Source organism: Sander vitreus, chromosome 4 (genome assembly GCF_031162955.1).
Source record: "Sander vitreus isolate 19-12246 chromosome 4, sanVit1, whole genome shotgun sequence".
NCBI classification, from domain to species: domain Eukaryota; kingdom Metazoa; phylum Chordata; class Actinopteri; order Perciformes; family Percidae; genus Sander; species Sander vitreus.
Genome location: NC_135858.1, coordinates 4115854 through 4133224, shown reverse-complemented (window position 1 = coordinate 4133224; position 17371 = coordinate 4115854). Strand labels below are relative to the sequence as shown.

The 17371-nt window shown below is 40.9% G+C and overlaps 1 protein-coding gene across 1 annotated transcript; it reads right to left on the bottom strand.

Annotated features, from left to right (window-relative positions):
• Positions 1 to 4199: 4199 nt before the first annotated feature.
• lrrn1 (leucine rich repeat neuronal 1) lies at positions 4200 to 17026 on the bottom strand. Its single transcript, XM_078247366.1, has 2 exons — positions 16735 to 17026; positions 4200 to 7320 (listed from the first exon to the last, which is right to left on the bottom strand). Exon 2 carries the CDS (start codon positions 7152 to 7154, stop codon positions 5001 to 5003), a length of 2154 nt encoding a protein of 717 aa, XP_078103492.1. The 5' UTR covers positions 7155 to 7320; positions 16735 to 17026; the 3' UTR covers positions 4200 to 5000.
• Positions 17027 to 17371: the final 345 nt, after the last annotated feature.

Genomic DNA, 17371 nt, shown 5'->3' with positions numbered 1-17371 from the left:
TGTCGACCTTGTCAGTGGTATTTCAGGCTCTGGGGACTTCTCTCACTTGGCTGCCAGCACCCACAGGTTGATGGAAGGAGGGGTTGTCATGGAAACAGGCCACTGGGATGGGACACAGTGCAGGCTCTAGGACTCGCTTTGAAAAGCTTTCATTGATAGCTGTCCCAATGAGCTGATTTCTGGTCTTTTACTAGACTACCCACTGAGACGGTATAAAGGCTCGTCCGTTCTGTGCAGATAAAAGGACGACAGTGGATGTTTCAGAGTAGCAGTTTGTATGTGCAGGTTTAACAAATGCCAGATTACTGTTCACCCTCCTCTGTCCATCATTCTCAGCACAGGACACAGGTCTCCCTAAAGGGTCCATGACATTCGCTGACATTTTTCTTGTAGCATCTCCTGATATCTCTATACACAAAGAAATCCAATAGTATGAGACAGTGTTTAAACCATTTCTTCATCAGCATTTCTTGATGCACACAAAGCCAAGTCCGTTACTGACAATAGTGTGACATTAAGAGTCAAGGGACTTCATCTGGGGTATATAATGTGTATTAGTAACACTTCATTTGAACACCCTAATTAGCATTTATAAGCAATGTATAAGCATTTATAGAGAACTAATAAATGTTATAACACACTTTAATGTAGCACAGATATTAAGAATGTTTAAATGTTTATAATTTGTCAATACATGTTTGGGTCATAGATTTGGTGTTTATTAATGTGTAGGCCTATGTGACAAAAAAAACTTCACTCAAGGTCCCCCTTCTCGATTTCTTCCAGAACTATTATCTTCCTCTCATGGTCTTTATCAGCATTTGGAGTTTGTTTAGTTATCATGAAAGTGAAGAAGTGTTTAAATAAATACATACTATTAACAGAAATAAAGATATGACCAGTGTTGGGGAGTAACAGAATACATGTACCGGTGTTACGTATTCAGAATACAAATTATGAGTAACTGTATTCCGTTACAGTTACAATTTAAATAGTTGGTATTTAGAATACAGTTACATTGTTGAAATCAATGGATTAGATGACGATACTTCTCTGTTTCACGGGTTTATTCACTCTCACAACTCCATGCATTTCCCAGAAGCCCCAATATGAAAATGAAAAAATGAGCTATTTGCGTGATCACTGATAGAGGTAAAGATGGAGCCGGAACCGGCACAACAGAGCCAGGGCAGGAATGCGTTTCTATCTTGGAAATTCAAACAGCATTTCACATTAAAGAAAGAGAAGGCAGAACGAAATATAACTGTGCACTGCAGTGCAACTTCTGCTTGCCAGCAACCAAATTCCTTTCAGCGTCCAAATTACTCCACCTCCAACCTGAAGAAGCATCTTAAAGTAAGTTATTTTTAGCCAAGGGTAGTCGTCTGCTGTAGTTTTACTGGTCACCTTGCTATTTTATAGTTGACGTGCGACTTTACATTCTCCTACATGCTGATTTACTAGCCCCAGAGCCGTTGAAAGACTAGCCCCGTTTGACATGTTAGCTAACGTTAGCTAAAATTAGCTCATGGTAGCTTAGACTGCGGTTCGATTTTTGTAGTATGCAGTTCGGGACTACAAATACAAAAATCTATCTGCTTGTTTAGGTACACATTCAGCCAGTTGGAACAGAAGAACACAGCAGAATAGGCCTGTTTAGTAAGCTGTATGTGATGGTCGCATTCCTACTTATAAAATGCAATTCAATGTGGAAGTAATCCAAGTATTCAGAATACGTTACTCAGATTGAGTAACGTAATGGAATACGTTACAAATTACATTTTTGGGCATGTATTCTGTACTCTGTAACGGAATACGTTTTGAAAGTATCCTTCCAAACACTGGATATGACACAAAGGGTGCCATATTATATGTGTGAAATTATATTGCTAGCTAACTGTTTATACAGTAGTTATGGATGCTTCACAGGAAAGAGCATGGATGAGAATGAGCATGTTGTCAGGGGAGACTAACCAGAGACTGTTTGATTGCACCACAAAGCCCAGACCTGTCAGTCAACATCTGGGGTCCCACTGGAGATCCACTTTCCTAGGCAGTGAGCCACGGAGATTTGGATTTGCATTGTAGTGGACTCTACATATTACTTCCGTACAGATATTGCAGGGAAAACAGATGGTTGTTTCATGTCATTTTACGAAACGAGATGAACATAATAATCACCATCTCCTTCGATCTTGTCTCAGCTGAATTATACTCCCCATGTTGCTCTCTAAGGGCGCTGACACACAGAGCTGATTATCGGCCGTCGGACCGTCTGGCAAGGTCGGTGACTTGAGTCTGTTCGGTATGTTCCGTGCCGTCGTCCGTCCGAGGAGCCATCGGCGTTCATTTTGGCCGACCTGACATGTTCAGTCGGAGACAGCGCAGTCGGGACACACCCGGAAATGGCGAGTGGATGAGCCTCTCAAAATCTGACGAAAATCTTTTAAACTAACCTTTGTTGATCTGAAATCAAGACAGATTCAGCAACTACATGGCCTATTTCTATTTTAGTACAATATGAGATTGTATTCTGAACAAGCCGCCATGACAGTCTGGCTGTGAATTTCCGGAGAAAAAAGAACCATCTGACGCGTTTGTCCAATCAGCTGCCGGTTTTCATTTTCTGGGAAACAATCAGACTGTTAATGGAAACATTACAGAGCAGCGCCGCCTGCTGCTATGGAGACGTATTACGTTTTGCGCATGCGCAGAGCGTATGCTCAGGTCGGCATCTCTTCGATGTGTTCTGAGGCACTTTTTGGACCTCGGGGACCCGACTGATCAGTCCGACTGCCTTTTCTGCCGACGGTCGGCCGCCTGGTTGGTGTGTAAGCACCTTTAAGCTTTGGAGATACAGAGGTAGTCTGACATAAAAAAGAAACAGTGAACAACACATGCAGGAACCACATCCAGCGTCTTGGTTTTGAGTAACAAATGTTTTTTAAGTTACTGTACATACTCCAAGGCATATTGTGCAGTAATTATATTGTACTGGGACTAGAATCTCATTATTATTCTCTAATAATTGCTCTGCAGTGTGGGTTTGAGGCAAACACACTGCAATCTGCACCTTCCATTATCTCTCTCTCAACACTGATGTTGTAACCAAACACCTAGAGCTACACTCATCACACTGAAATTAAAAAAAATTATATGAGTATGATGATTTTTTTCCCCTGTATCAACAATTTAAGTTTTTCAACCTTTACTTTCAACCTGTAAATGTCTGTTTCTCCAAAGCATATTTATTTAAAAAGTCCTATGATATGCTGGTTTTTGGATGCTTTTGTATAGGCCTTAATGGTCCCCTAATACTGTATCTGAAGTCTCTTTTATATAGGCCTTAGTGGTCCCCTAATACTGTATCTGAAGTCTCTTTTTTATAGGCCTTAGTGGTCCCCTAATACTGTATCTGAAGTCTCTTTTATATAGACCTTAGTGGTCCCCTAATACTGTATCTGAAGTCTCTTTTATATAGGCCTTAGTGGTCCCCTAATACTGTATCTGAAGTCTCTTTTATATAGGCCTTAGTGGTCCCCTAATACTGTATCTGAAGTCTCTTTTATATAAGCCTTAGTGGTCCCCTAATACTGTATCTGAAGTCTCTTTTATATAGGTCTTAGTGATCCCCTAATACTGTATCTGAAGTCTCTTTCCCGAAATTCAGCCTTGGTGCAGAATTACAGCCACTAGAGCCAGTCCCACAATGAGCTTTACTTAGGATGTGCCATTTCTGTGTCTGTAGCTTTAAATGTTATTGAGGAGGAGAGAGGGGGGGCAAGGTGGAGGGTGGGGGTGTGGCCTTGACCAACTGCCATGCTTCGCTCGTTTGCAAGCCATGATGTCTCTCTCTTTCTCATGGGTGGGCCAAATTCTCTGGGCGGGCAAAGCAGAGAAAGGGGAGGTAACATTTCCCCTTATGACGTCATAAAGGGAAGATTCCATTCCATCTGAGCTTTAATTTTCTCAAAGGCAGAGCAGGATACCCAGGGCTCGGTTTACATCTGTCGCCATTTCTAGCCACTGGGGGACCATAGGCAGATTAGCTAACTCATTAAATGTTAAAAAACCTCATAAAGTGAAATTTTCATGCCATGGGACCTTTAATATATGTACTGTTTTCTAAAAATGACACTTGGTGTTAAAATCATGGTTTAAAAAATATGAGGAAAGAAGATTTTATTTAACTTGCTCCTCAATAAACAACATGTTTGTGTGTGTAAACCACAACAAAACCAGTGATTGTAGACATATTCTAGCAAAATAAGAAAAGAAATATTTAAGAAATTTAAAAAGCCTTACATCTATTTACCTAGTTCATAACATTCATATTTCTATTGCTGGTTTACAGTAACTGCTCTTCAAACTGAAAGTCTAACTCAAACATACTTATTGTGTTATTATAATTAGTTAATGTACAAAAAGTAATTTAAGTCATAGCTGATACAACATTACAGAGGAATTGCTAACAATATTTAATAGACAGTATATCAAGTCTAAACATACTTTGTCAGCTTATATTTGTGTTGATAGACAAATTAGTATATATATTTCAGTGCACAACAGTCAACAGTGAAACTGTTTTACAAGAGAAAGAAAGATGGCAGTCTCTAACAGTTCTGCCATAGTAACATGTCAAAAACAGGTTGGATTTTAGCTTTTCCTTTGCTTGTGTACTGAATCTGTGACAATGCTCATGCTGTGTTCATTAAAACAAGTACTAAAAATAAAGCACAGTGACTACTAAGTCCAGGAAGCTAAACAAAGCTGCCATATTGTGTGTCAAAATGGGCGAAAAGGTAAAAAGGCAATATGCTAAACTAAAGATCTGAAAATCTTGGTTCGTCATTTGCTTTAAAGAGCAAGTTTGAGAGAACTAATAAAACAAACAGAAAACATGAAAGCAAAAATGACTTTGTTCCCTTACACAAAGAAGCAAGTATGTATATTTGTGCTCCTGAAAGAAACATGTCTCTATATCTCCCACTGGAGAGTTCTCACCACATGTAATAGCTGCGTGTGGTGTCCACCTGACTGGGTTTGGTCTCGGATGAGCCCTCTTTCTCCTTTTCACTGTCTGCTTCCCACAAGTTGATAAGAGGAGGGTACAACTCGTTTAGTGGTATTGACGAGGTTTTCTGCATGTACTTTTTCAGAGAATGGTGATAGTTTTTCCTCTTCCATCTCTTGGCAATATACACTCCTAAAGAGGCCAGACTGATGATTGCAAACATTGTTCCCATGACTGCTGCAAGAGCAGTGTTAGTCCCTTGGTCAGATATTTCCACAGTGAAGGCTGCCTGCTTCGTCGTCACATTCACGCATGACTTCTGTGTTTGTTGGTGGATGTTGGAGACGCTGAGGCACACCTCGTACTCAGTTGCTGGTTGTAAATGCGTAAGGTTGTACTCATGGACATCAACAGGTACCCTGGCAGTGTAAGTAATATGTGGGTTGTCTATTTTCATGGTGGCAGATGACCACTTCAGGTTAGAGGTCATTACATTGGAGTTTATTTTCCAGGAGACCAGGATAGAGTGAGATTCTGTTTGTTTGACGTAGATCTTCATTAGCTGAGTGCTGTCTAACAGAGTGCCATTCACCCGTATAGCTGTCACTCTTGTGTCAGCTCCCTCTGAATTTTGAGCAACACAGGTGTATCTGCCAGAGTCTTCTACTTGGATATGAGAAATTCTCAATGTCCCTTCACTGCTAAGGCTGTACTTGTCAGATAGGGTGTCCATCATTACCTTGTTCCCCATTGGTGTCACCCAGTAGATTTCAGGCTCAGGCTGGGACATGGCTCTGCAGTCCAAGTCCAAGGTCATGCCAATGTCAAGGTTGAGGTGGCTTGGGAAAGTATCATGGGAAATCAGGGGCAGGCACTGGTTTGCTAAATTATTCTGCAGCACCTCCCGCACATGCAAACCCCTTACTTCTGTTGGCATGGCACAAAACATGGATGGAGGTTCCATGAAACGGACACTGGTTTTGTTGGAGCTCATCCACTGTATGACACAGTCACAACGCAGAGGATTGCTGTGGATGCTGATCTCACGCAAGTTGGGCAGAGAGTCCACCGTGGACTGATACAGGGCATTCAGGGCGTTGTTGTTCAGCATTAGACTCTCCAAGGCTGGGACATCACGAAAGGCCTGACGGTTGATGTAAGAGAACTTGGGGTTGTTTGTAGCCTCCAGCTTTGTGAGCTCAGGAAGATTGTCCAGAGCATACTGGTCAATAGAAACCAGCTCTCCCATGTTGTTTATACCCAGCTCCTTCAGTCTCAGCATGTTCTTGAAATCTCCTGTCTGAATCTTGTGCACCGGATTTTTGTTCAAATCCAAGAACTTTAGGTTAGGCAGTTTCTGAAAGGCTTTCTGAGGAACTCGGACCAGCTTATTGTCATAGAAAGAGAGGCTCTCAAGATTGTCAAGTCCCACAAAGGCATTTCCAGGGATGTCTGTCAAATCCATCCCAGCCAAAACCAGGCTTCTAAGGTTGCCCAGTGGCTTGAAATTAAAGTCCATTATTCCAACAATGGGGTTCTCCCCAATCATGAGGATCTCTAGGTTGGGCGTAGATTCAAACCACTGGCTGTTGATGGTCTTGAGCTTGTTGGAGTTTAGGTGAAGCCTGAGCAGGTCATGGAGACCAAAGAAGGCATTGGCAGAGATGGTGTTGAGCTGATTGTGGTTGATGTAGAGCTCCTGCAGGTTGCTGAGGTCCTGCAGACAGTAATCTGGCATTTCCATGATCTGATTCTCCTCCAGATGAAGTGTGGTGAGCTGGGACATATTGGTAAGGCCAACATCTCGAATGCTACTGAAGTTGTTCTGGGACAAGTCTAGCTCAGTCAGGTTGAAGAGCTGCTCCAGCTCGTCATCGGTCTTGGCAATGTAGTTGCTCTGTAGGAGGAGAACCTGAGTGTCACTGGAGAGGTTTCCTGGGATGTGTGTTAAGCGAAGGTCATTGCAGTCCACAGTGATGGCTTCTCTGTAGGTGGACTGAGGGGTAAACCATGGCCGGATCTCGCATACACACAGCTGAGGGCACTCATTGCTCTGGACGAAGGATAGTCCTATCGATACCAGCATCAGGCCAGCATATACCTGGCCTAGAGGTAAGCCGTCTAACCTCCGTCTAGCCATGCTGGTGTAGGACAGGAGGAGGGTCAGATGATTTGGGGAGAGAGTGTGTTACAGTCATCAACCAGACTTTCCGCTGATTACTGTAGGTCTTCCAGTCCAGTGAAATGGTCAGGAGTTGAAGCAGAGGGTAGAATTTTACATCAAGATCTTGGAGCCCCAGAGTAATCTGGAAAAGAAAAACAAAACATAGATGTCATTATACAGACAACAGTTTCAACCCCATGTTTAAAAGGGTATACAATGCATAATTACCAACTATTGGATGGATTGACACCACATTTTGTACAGACATTCATGAGAGGATAAATCCTCATGACTTTGGGGATCCCACTACTTTTTCTCTTGTGAGCTTGAGGTTGACATTTGTGGTTTTGAGTGAAATATCTCAGGCACAGAGCAACTAGCATGACTGCAGACTAGTCGTTTTGTAACAATTACTGGATTATCACATAATCTTCCATGTTCTTGAAAATGAAGCAGTGACTTAAGACAACAGACTGAGTTAGAACAACAACTGCTCCCCCACTATCCTTGTGAAACAGAGTTATGTGCAACATCAACAGTTTTGAGAAAATGCAAGTTCAGCTCATTACAATGCCTGCACAAAACACTGCTCTGAAGTACTTGGAAACAGATCAAATTCCATTGAGGGCTTTCATCTATCCAACAGGCCCATAAGGACTCGATCATTAGTTTCTCCGAACATCATTAAACACTATGAGATATTAGTATGTGCCATGACTCAAAGAAAGCAAAAAAAGATTTGCTTCTTAATTTTTAATGCAACGTATTCAGCATTCTGAATTTAGGGCAAACATGAAGAAAAAAAAGTTTTCAGCAGACCTAAGATTTTTTTCTGGGATGATTAGGTACAAACGGAAAATTGTAAACTTTGAGGAGTATTCTTTAACTCTAAGACTACAGGAGAGGGTTGTGTGTGAAACTGATCTAGCTTCATCGCTTGGTCCAGCGAATGTGAGCTCCAGTGAGGTACAATTGGCATCTGCTTGCCCATATGGCAGTAACACTTACTCCAATGAATTGGAAGATAAAGCATTAATTCTGGCAATAAATAGACAGCCTCTACTCGATGCCAGTGCTACATTTTAAAGCTCTTACTGTCTAAATACATGGGCATTACAGCATATAATATTTTATGTATGGATGGCAATGTATGTCAGTCAGTCAGTCCACCACTTTGGTCCAGACTGAAATATCTCAACAACTATTGAATGGATTGCCATGACATATTGTTAAGACATCCATGGCTGTTTCCTGTCATTTAACTTACAACTGTTTTGATATATTTGGGATAAGTTTTGGTATACTATTGTTGTCTATGCACTCCCACGCTTTGGGATTGATGTGTTTTGAGAGGGTTTTAATTGTGTACTTGAATTGTTAATTGTTTTGAGATGTTTATCACCCTGGGTGGGTTGGATAGCTAACCACACCTGCCATCATAGTGGCTATGGTATGCATATGCATGTAGAGATCATTTTTAAACATTTTGATCTGATGAAATTCTGACTTGGATTTAAACATACATTTGTGGTTTGGTGCTTTTACTCTCTACGACGATGAAGCCTCCTGACTTGTCCTCTAATGCTACATTTTGTGGTTTTGAGTAAAATTCCCGAACAACCACTTGATGGATGTCATTCAATTTGCTACAGATATTCACATTTACCTCAATTGTAAAAGCTTTGGCAATTATTTAACTTTTTAGCGTTTAGTGCTAATTCGCTAATGTTGGCATGCTAATATGCTAAACTAGGATGGTGAACATCGTAACCATACCTGCTGAACATGTTAGCATTGTCAGGTGAGATTAGCATTTAGTTTAAAGCACCACTGTGACAAACACCTTGATATTTGGGGCCTCACTCTTAGTCTGGTTAATGATGACTTGGATTAAACCATGCCTTTTTATATACCTTTTATCTCATTTACATGAAATATGTGTCTCACTCACTCAATAATTCTGTTCACATGCAAATACTGTGCACAGGTTTAATCCCTCACCATTGTTTATTAACAGGATTAGGTGGCCAGCACGTCTTTAACAAGCCTGTGTGCTATCCTATAGCAACAGAGATCCCAATACTTAGATCTATTTACCAAAGGTGGCACCCCATCCAGTGCAGAGCCATTCGGCAGCACCACAGTACCATGGCCTTCTCCACCACACAGCTTTATGGTCAACACCAGCTTAAGAAGACAGCACTTAAGAGGCTTTCAAACAAGAGAGCTGACTAATTCATCTGAATGCAAACTGCCTGGCAACAGCACCAGGGAAACAAGAATACATCTCTTCCCTTTGGGACAGGGTGGAGTATGGGTGAAACAGGGATAGTACAGTATAATGTCTTTAAGATAAAGCAATGTATATTGTGACGATTGCTGTGCCAGTCAGGATTAGAGGATGGAGATACTGAAGAGGGGATTGAGGCAGTGTAATAGATTCAAACCCAGAGGAGAGAAACAGGTCACTAAGCACTTAAATGAAAAGCATGTATCAGTGGAATCAAAGAGAAGTGAGTGTTCCACTGTATGACAAGAATGTTAATTCATTGGTAATCTCATTATGAAAATAATTATTGATTGTAATTTTGTCAATTATTAAATATTCTGTCCCAAAAAAATTTAATATAAAATAATTTTCATTTTTCAGAAAAATGGGGAAATCTTTCAAAACACCATACACAAAACACAAACTTTTTCATTGATAATAATTTACTATTTTTTTTAGCTGACTAAAATCAAACAAAAAGGCAGATTCGGAAAGTAAATACTTGACGGATTTACACCAATATACTGTAAAATGTTTTAATTGCAAAGGATTACAACTGTGAATAAATGTAATTGTGCACCTTTGACCCACTGTTAAATTGTTAGCATCAGATTACAATCTTGCATCTCTATGACATAAAATTAGTGTTGGAGAGGCAAAAGCAAAAAGCAAGATATCAAGAACTGGACCCAGGTATATAAAATGCATAATTTTCTGCTCTCACATTCTTCCTCATCCACAGTATTCTCCACAAATGGGGTTAATCTTAGATTCTCCCCATTTGATAAATGCTTTGTCTATGTTCCCCCTTTATAATAAGTAATGTAAGATTAAAAAGTTTCTGAACACAAAAAATATGACACTATGTCACTTGTCAAAGTGAAAAGTAAGTTAGCTGAAAAAAAAAAAAAAATGTTGTGATGTAACTATGAGCACTTAAAAGACTGGAAAAAAAAAATCGGTGTCAACATCCTGTTGGTTTTCAACAACAACTAAAAGCTGTCTAGGACATCCTGACGCAGGCTTCACAGCTCCATTGTGATCAGAGTCCCAAAGCCACAGGAAAGCTTAAAACACACAGCAGGTGGAAGAACACTCAACACAACACCAAAGGCAGGAAGGCAGGAAATGGAAAAACCCAGAGGTTGTAACCACGGCCACCTTTGAACCGGTGAATGGGATACTTGAAATAAATACCAACAGCTTCAGACATAATCTGCTTTGTTACGTGGAGTGTTACTGTAGTACAGCTTTTATTGATCAAAGACACAGAACTCACAAGTGGGACAGGTGTTTTAACACTAACCCCACAGAAATGGATCAGTAATCTGATTATGTAAATGTATCATCCTTTAGACAAGGTGACCCGGTTATTTTCAATTAATATACTTTTTAGCCACTTCGTCTTTGAGTTGAACCCATTTTTTTCATTTTTATTATTATTTATTGTATTCCCTCACCCCTACCTACATCCTCTATCTACCCTAATCTACCGGTAATATTGATACATATTCACATGAGAATGTCCTACTTATCAAATGTTTCAAATGTATCAAATGCGTTAAGCGTGCTAGGTTCTGCTGGTGATCGTCATCAGTGGGTTAGTGCATTGATGCAGGTTACCATTACAAAGTTAATGGAGCAGAAGCAGCACAGATTACCAAAGGTGGTCTTATGTTAAACACTAAACAGTAGTCCTCACAGAAATGACAGACAAACTTATTACTGCTGATCTTGGCAGTACCCCTTTAATGTTGAATTACCTGTGGTTGGATAAAGTGCATTAAGTTCATCTCATGGTAAAGCAGTACTTTCCATGGTGTCAAAGGAAATGAAGAGAATGAGAATTTTAATGTATAAAGGACGGGTTTCTAACAGAAATCAAGGCTGTCGGAAATGTCGAGATCTATAAAAGATCTGATGGAAAACAATATTTGTGAAATATAAAGGTTACATGGGGGGGGGGGGGGTTAAAAAACACAACAGGACGTCACACAAATAGGCCATTTGGTGGCTCGATGGTGTTTTAAGCCCCCACCGTCGACTTCAAGGCACCTAACCCTAATCGTAACCCTTGCCTAACCCTAGTGCCTTCCATGCAGTGCTGCCTGGAAGACGATGTTGGGGGCTTAAAACACCCATTTGATGACACTCCCGGATTTCCGGACCGACTGATCTAGTGTGAATGAACCCTAATTTAATGGGTTACCTCCAAACTGGGAACCTTTTCATGGTATTTTCATGGTTCCTAGCTGGTACCCCCTCCAGATATAAATATATGACCTGGAGACGGCTGACTAATGCCCTATGACCTAGGTATCAGACAGATTCCCCTAATCTACATTACAAACATTAGGTTAAGGCCTGCTTAAGGAACCTAAGAATGACTGGAGATAACCAGCTTGGTTATACCATCTTATTTCAGACCACCGTGTCTACTTTTTTGTGGCCTGTCTCATCTCTTTGCCCCTCGCTATTTTCTCTCTCTTTCTTCATTTTGCAATCCGCGCCGCCTTCATCACGTCACCTGTGCACAGCCCGTGAGCGTGTTGTGTGACAGTAGTAATCATCCATCCCTAACACAGTGGACTGTGTAACAAAGCTGATCGTCGATGCAAAGAATTTGTTGATGATTTTTAGTTAACAAACTACTCAAGTTACTCAAGGAATCGTGTCAGCCAAAGCAACGGCCGATAACAGTGTCCCAGGTCCAAACTGCTGAAGTTTCATTGGAAACAGAGTTCACGTTGAAGGCCTCTGCAACGGATTATATATATATATATATATATATATATATATATATATATATATATATATATATATATATATATATATATATTTATAATTATATTATTAATTATCCATTTTGTATCTGTTCAGTGAGGCCTTGCTGGGGTTAGCCCTGGCCATTTTTCACATTGCTGGATCTTTCAACAGTAAAGTATCAATGGTTAAATTTAATATGATCATATACAGAAGATCATTAACTGCACGCCATGAAAGTAGAGAAACTGTCACAGTGATCTAACTTGTTAATTGGCATCCTGATGTAAGTTCAAAGATGTCACTTCTGAAAGACCTAAAAATAACAGCTCTGTAAAAAACAATAAAAAACATTTTCTCATTACTTGCCAGCACTACTGTAGTTGAGCCCCGTTTTACCTATAAAGTTGTTATGAGCTGACGTGCCAATGTATGTATGATAATGACAGTCACTACACTCATCCAGGTTAGCCAAGTTCTCAGAATCTCAATTTTTAAACAGATTGAGAGGGAATGAACATTTTTGAATAGTTTTCTTCTGAACTGTAGAAAAGATGTCCGTGAAGTGTACTGATGAGAGGAAATTAATAATTTTCATCTATGTATCAAACTTTAAAGAATCCAGGTTGATGACGATGAGTGACGGGAGATGTGAAAGCCCTTTCTTAGATAAAGTCTCCCTCTGACCCACTCTGACTGATTAAGCCCAAGGCTCAGTTAGGACTCTGAGGACACTCAAGCTCATCTAGAAATCAAGAAAATCCTTCTTTGAATGCGATGAAAATTGAGAGTGACATGAGAAAATGAAAATGTGATTTCAACTGGATAACAAGAGTCTTGCATTAGGGCTCTCTTGGGAGAAACACACATATATCCCCACTGGCCCAGATTTGCTTTTGAGCTTTAGTTCACTAAAATCATCCGCACATACATAAAAAAAGGGAAAACAAATTAGAGGTGGTGCAAGTGAGATGAACAAACCCCAGGGAGCCTATAAACACATCTTGTTAGTAACTGAAAAAAAAAGATGTGACCAAAACACTCCTGAATTAGATGACAGAACCTGAGTGACAAGGAGACTCAACAAGGGGGAATATTATATAGAACAGACTGGTGCTGTCACAAGAAGACAAATGAAGAGAAAAAACACCTAATATATGAAGTGAAAACTCAAATGTCTCTTTTTTTGTTACCCGTCTCATCTTCAACACCAGAATAAATAAATAAACACATTTTTCAGCCTATTGGGAAACGCGTGTCCAAGCAGCAGACACATCAACAGTTACACCTCCCTTGGAGACTACATAGTCATGTAAACCACATCTTTGTTTTTGTTAGTTGAAAGAAAATCTCAGCAGAAAACTGCACATTAAAATGTAATTTTAATTAATAATTATATATAAATAATTCTTTTTTAAGTGGTGCTTTTTATATTCAATTCAATGTTCAATTTGTTCAATAGAAGAATGTTGAAAATGATTTCCTTTTATTTGTTTTAAATTCAACAAGCAATTTGTTGTATGTTAGCGGAATATTGAAAGCAGCACAAATGCAGAACTGAGTACACGGTTTATTTATCGCAAGTAACAATGTTATCGCGATATTCAACAACTTTATCGCATATCGCACAGTCTCCTCATATCGTGCAGCCCTAATAAGACCATCCGCTTCCTAGCAGGAGTCTCAAATAAGCAGGACTTTTTTTTTAAAACAATGCTTGTAACAGGCGGTTTCCTGTAGAACTGTGTTCGCCCATCCAGAGCACAATAGAGAGGAAACAATGGCGCATTTGTGTGTACAGTATAACTGTGTGGATTGCTTCCCCTAACATGCACAAAAAAATGTGTTAAGCAACACACATTATGACAAATATTATGACCATTTAAAGAGGTAAGAGGAAGTGTGAGTGTGCCTGCGTACATGCTGGCTGGTTTCACAATAGACGATTCACGTTAGGTCTCCCCTGGTTGGAGACAACTTCGTCATCAGCAACACTCGTGGTATTGATTTTACAGCTGCTTGATTGCTGCACCTTTCAAACTGGTTCACCTTCAACCAGGAAGCGTGTCAAGGGACACTTGAGTGGAAATCCTAAGCCTCTCTCTCAATTATACAACAATGTCTTAGTGGAACAGCTGCTAGTAAGGTATTATGGTAAGAAGAGCAAACTGCAGTGTGAATGTATTTGAACAGGAGTGGAACCTGCTATCACTCCAAAAATCTTAAAGAGGTCTTTTAAATCACAAAGTAACAACATTTAATTTATTCGTCATAAAGTTCATCATTAGGCTATTAAGTTTGAATAGAGAGAGCCATAAAATGAGTTTCTCTACCCGAAAAAAGGTTAACTGAGCAAGATTAAACGGAAAAGGGTAGGGCAGCTTTTAGTTTTTAAGCGTTGTGATTTTACATTAAAATAATTATGATATATGAGGATTGAACCACCAACAACTACCTACCATCTGATCTAAAGCCACCTCCTCTTACAGTGAAGTCAGACCAGATAAATGCAGCCTCCATCCAACCTATAGGTTTGCCAGTCTGCCTTGTTAGCCTTTCAGGTTCAAACTAGCCACTGTAGCCTAAGCTCGTAAACTAACCTGCTGATCTTATAGTATTATTAATGTGATGGTCACGATTGCTTTTATTAGATATGAATGTTGTGTTTGTGAGGCTAAAGTCCTTAAGGGTTAGAGGCAGGCAGCTGGGCCTGATCCAGTCTTTTCTGCCAGGCACGTGACCTGACTGGGTGAAAAGGACCACAAAGGGCCACCCACAAGGGGCTCCTGTTGTCCAACCACACACACCTCTGTTCCCCAGAGCCAAGGGGCAGCACAGGTGTGTTTCTGAATGTCTGTCTCTGAAACTTCAACACATGCACACGTCCATGCCATGGAAAATGTCATATCTGCTGTACTTGCTGCAGAATACACATTGATGTCAGGGAGAGCGGGGTGAGCTGAGCTGAGCTGAGACCTGTAGTCCACAGAGAACAAAGGGTTAATGCCTCAGCCCTTCTTATAGGAATAATGGTGGAGGCCTGAGCTCAATAACTCACCCACCCCCTCCTCACCATGCCTTATACCCCTGGGACCTAAATGTTGGTGAGGGGGAGAAGCCCTCTACCCCTTCCCATGAGCCCTGCTGTCTCCAAACCCTCTCACACACACACACACACACACCCACACCCCTGCCTGGAACACAAACGCCCTATTGTCACACTATATCGTCATGATCTAGTTTAAAAGAACATCTTAAGTGTGTGCCTATGCAGCATGGTGTGTGTCTGTGTGTGTGTCTGTGTGTGTGTGTGTGTGTGCGTGTGTGTGTGTGTTTTGTCCATGTGAGGCAGCATGCCCCATTCAGGGGAGAGAAAAAAACAAATCAATCAGGTGATCCTGTTCATTCAATTTTAAGGAATGATATAGTCTTTTGCTCGATGGAAAAGCGGTAGTGCAGCACCAACCAAGACAAAGTTTGCAAAAATGAAACAGCTTTTGTTCCAATGTGACATGTCAAAATAGGATAGACAACAGCAGTTTGGCTCAAAACCTCAAAAAAGTCTTTATAGGCTACTCAAATATAATGAGCAACTGCTCACAAGGAGACTGAGCTGTTTACTTTAGTTGTCTATTGTACTGCAAAGTCTTTTATTTGCCCCAGAGGTCCACAGAGAAAAGAGGGCTGACAGCAGTTTGTTGTTAAAAGAGGTCATTAATAGAGTCATATGGGCAGAAACTGAGTAGGACAAGCAAATCCCGCACACTAAAAATAAATCCCTTTATTATCCTTAACCTTCCTACAGTTTGTCCCTCTGCCTAAAGTTAAATGATGATAGTCAGCAGTCTCCATCACAAAAGCGCAACAGCTGCAGCGTTGGTGAACCACAATAGACCCCCTGCCAATGCAACCCCATTCTCACCACAGCATCTTTTCCAGAGGGCCTTGTCTGTCTAAAGACTCAGCGGACTTATTGCTTAGAACGAGGAATCGAGACATCTGCCGACATACTTTAACATTAATATGCAAATCACATGTAGGCTACACAACGTTAGGCACGCCGCAAGCAGCTCCTGCTGGCACTGCAAGTACCGCAACGAGATCAAAGTTTGTTTTCTGTGCTATCATTTGACGCATTGTAACGGGTTACCTGCTGTAAGGTCCAATGTTCATATGTGTATTCTAAACTGATTTCAAGCCTGAAGTAAAACACGACTGCATTTACATTTAAAAAAAAGAAAAAAAGAAAAAAAGATCATGCCCTTGAGTGTGTCTGCATCCTAAATAAACTCGCTGCATCGTCCTTGCAGGGAAACATGTTGTGAATTAAAACATATTCACAAAGTATGCATGGTTTTACACATAAAAACAATTGTCTACGACTAAAACGTTTGATTGAGGGTTTAAATGATGTGGCTGCCAACCGCATCACTAAACACATATTGTTTCCTCCCAAAACGCAGCTTATAAAGAAACAGACTACAGCAGTGGAAACCCTATCTTTCCTTTCCTGAGGGGTCTCACCTTGTTGGCATTCCAGTCCGATGTTTCCAAGCGCACAGGTCTTTTATCCAGATATACGCGTCAATACACAACAATAAATAAGATCAATGATATAATGCCAAGTGAACGGTCTTATCAAATAGCGTAAGAACACATATTCCTGTATCCTGTTTACAACGATTTGTCGTTTGTGTATCCGATCAGTCACAGGGCGCCTCGGAAAGAGGCATGGTGCGGTCTGCACAAAGATCTCCAACCTGCTGCCTACAACCCACCACCGTCCGGTTTGTCGTCCTGATATTCCTCCGCTGTGCCGCTGCTGCTGCCGCCGCCGCCTGCTCCTCCAACGGATGGAGAAGGAAAATTATTACAAAAAATAAAAAAAATAAAACACCTGGCGCTGTCCAGACCAGTCAGCTGATTCCCTAGCAGGCTATTGGCTGAGAGCGCCTGCCTGTCACTGGCGGCCAAGCAAAGCAGAGCACCATCTGCTCTGGGCTTGTTGTGATGAGAACAAAGGCAGGAGAGGGCGGCGGGGCATGGGGCGAAGGGGGGGTGTGTGGGTGGGGAGATGGGGGGGAGTATATGGCATTAATGCTGAAAACAAGCCTCCTCCTCTATACATAATCATTGATGATGATAATACTCTATATACATA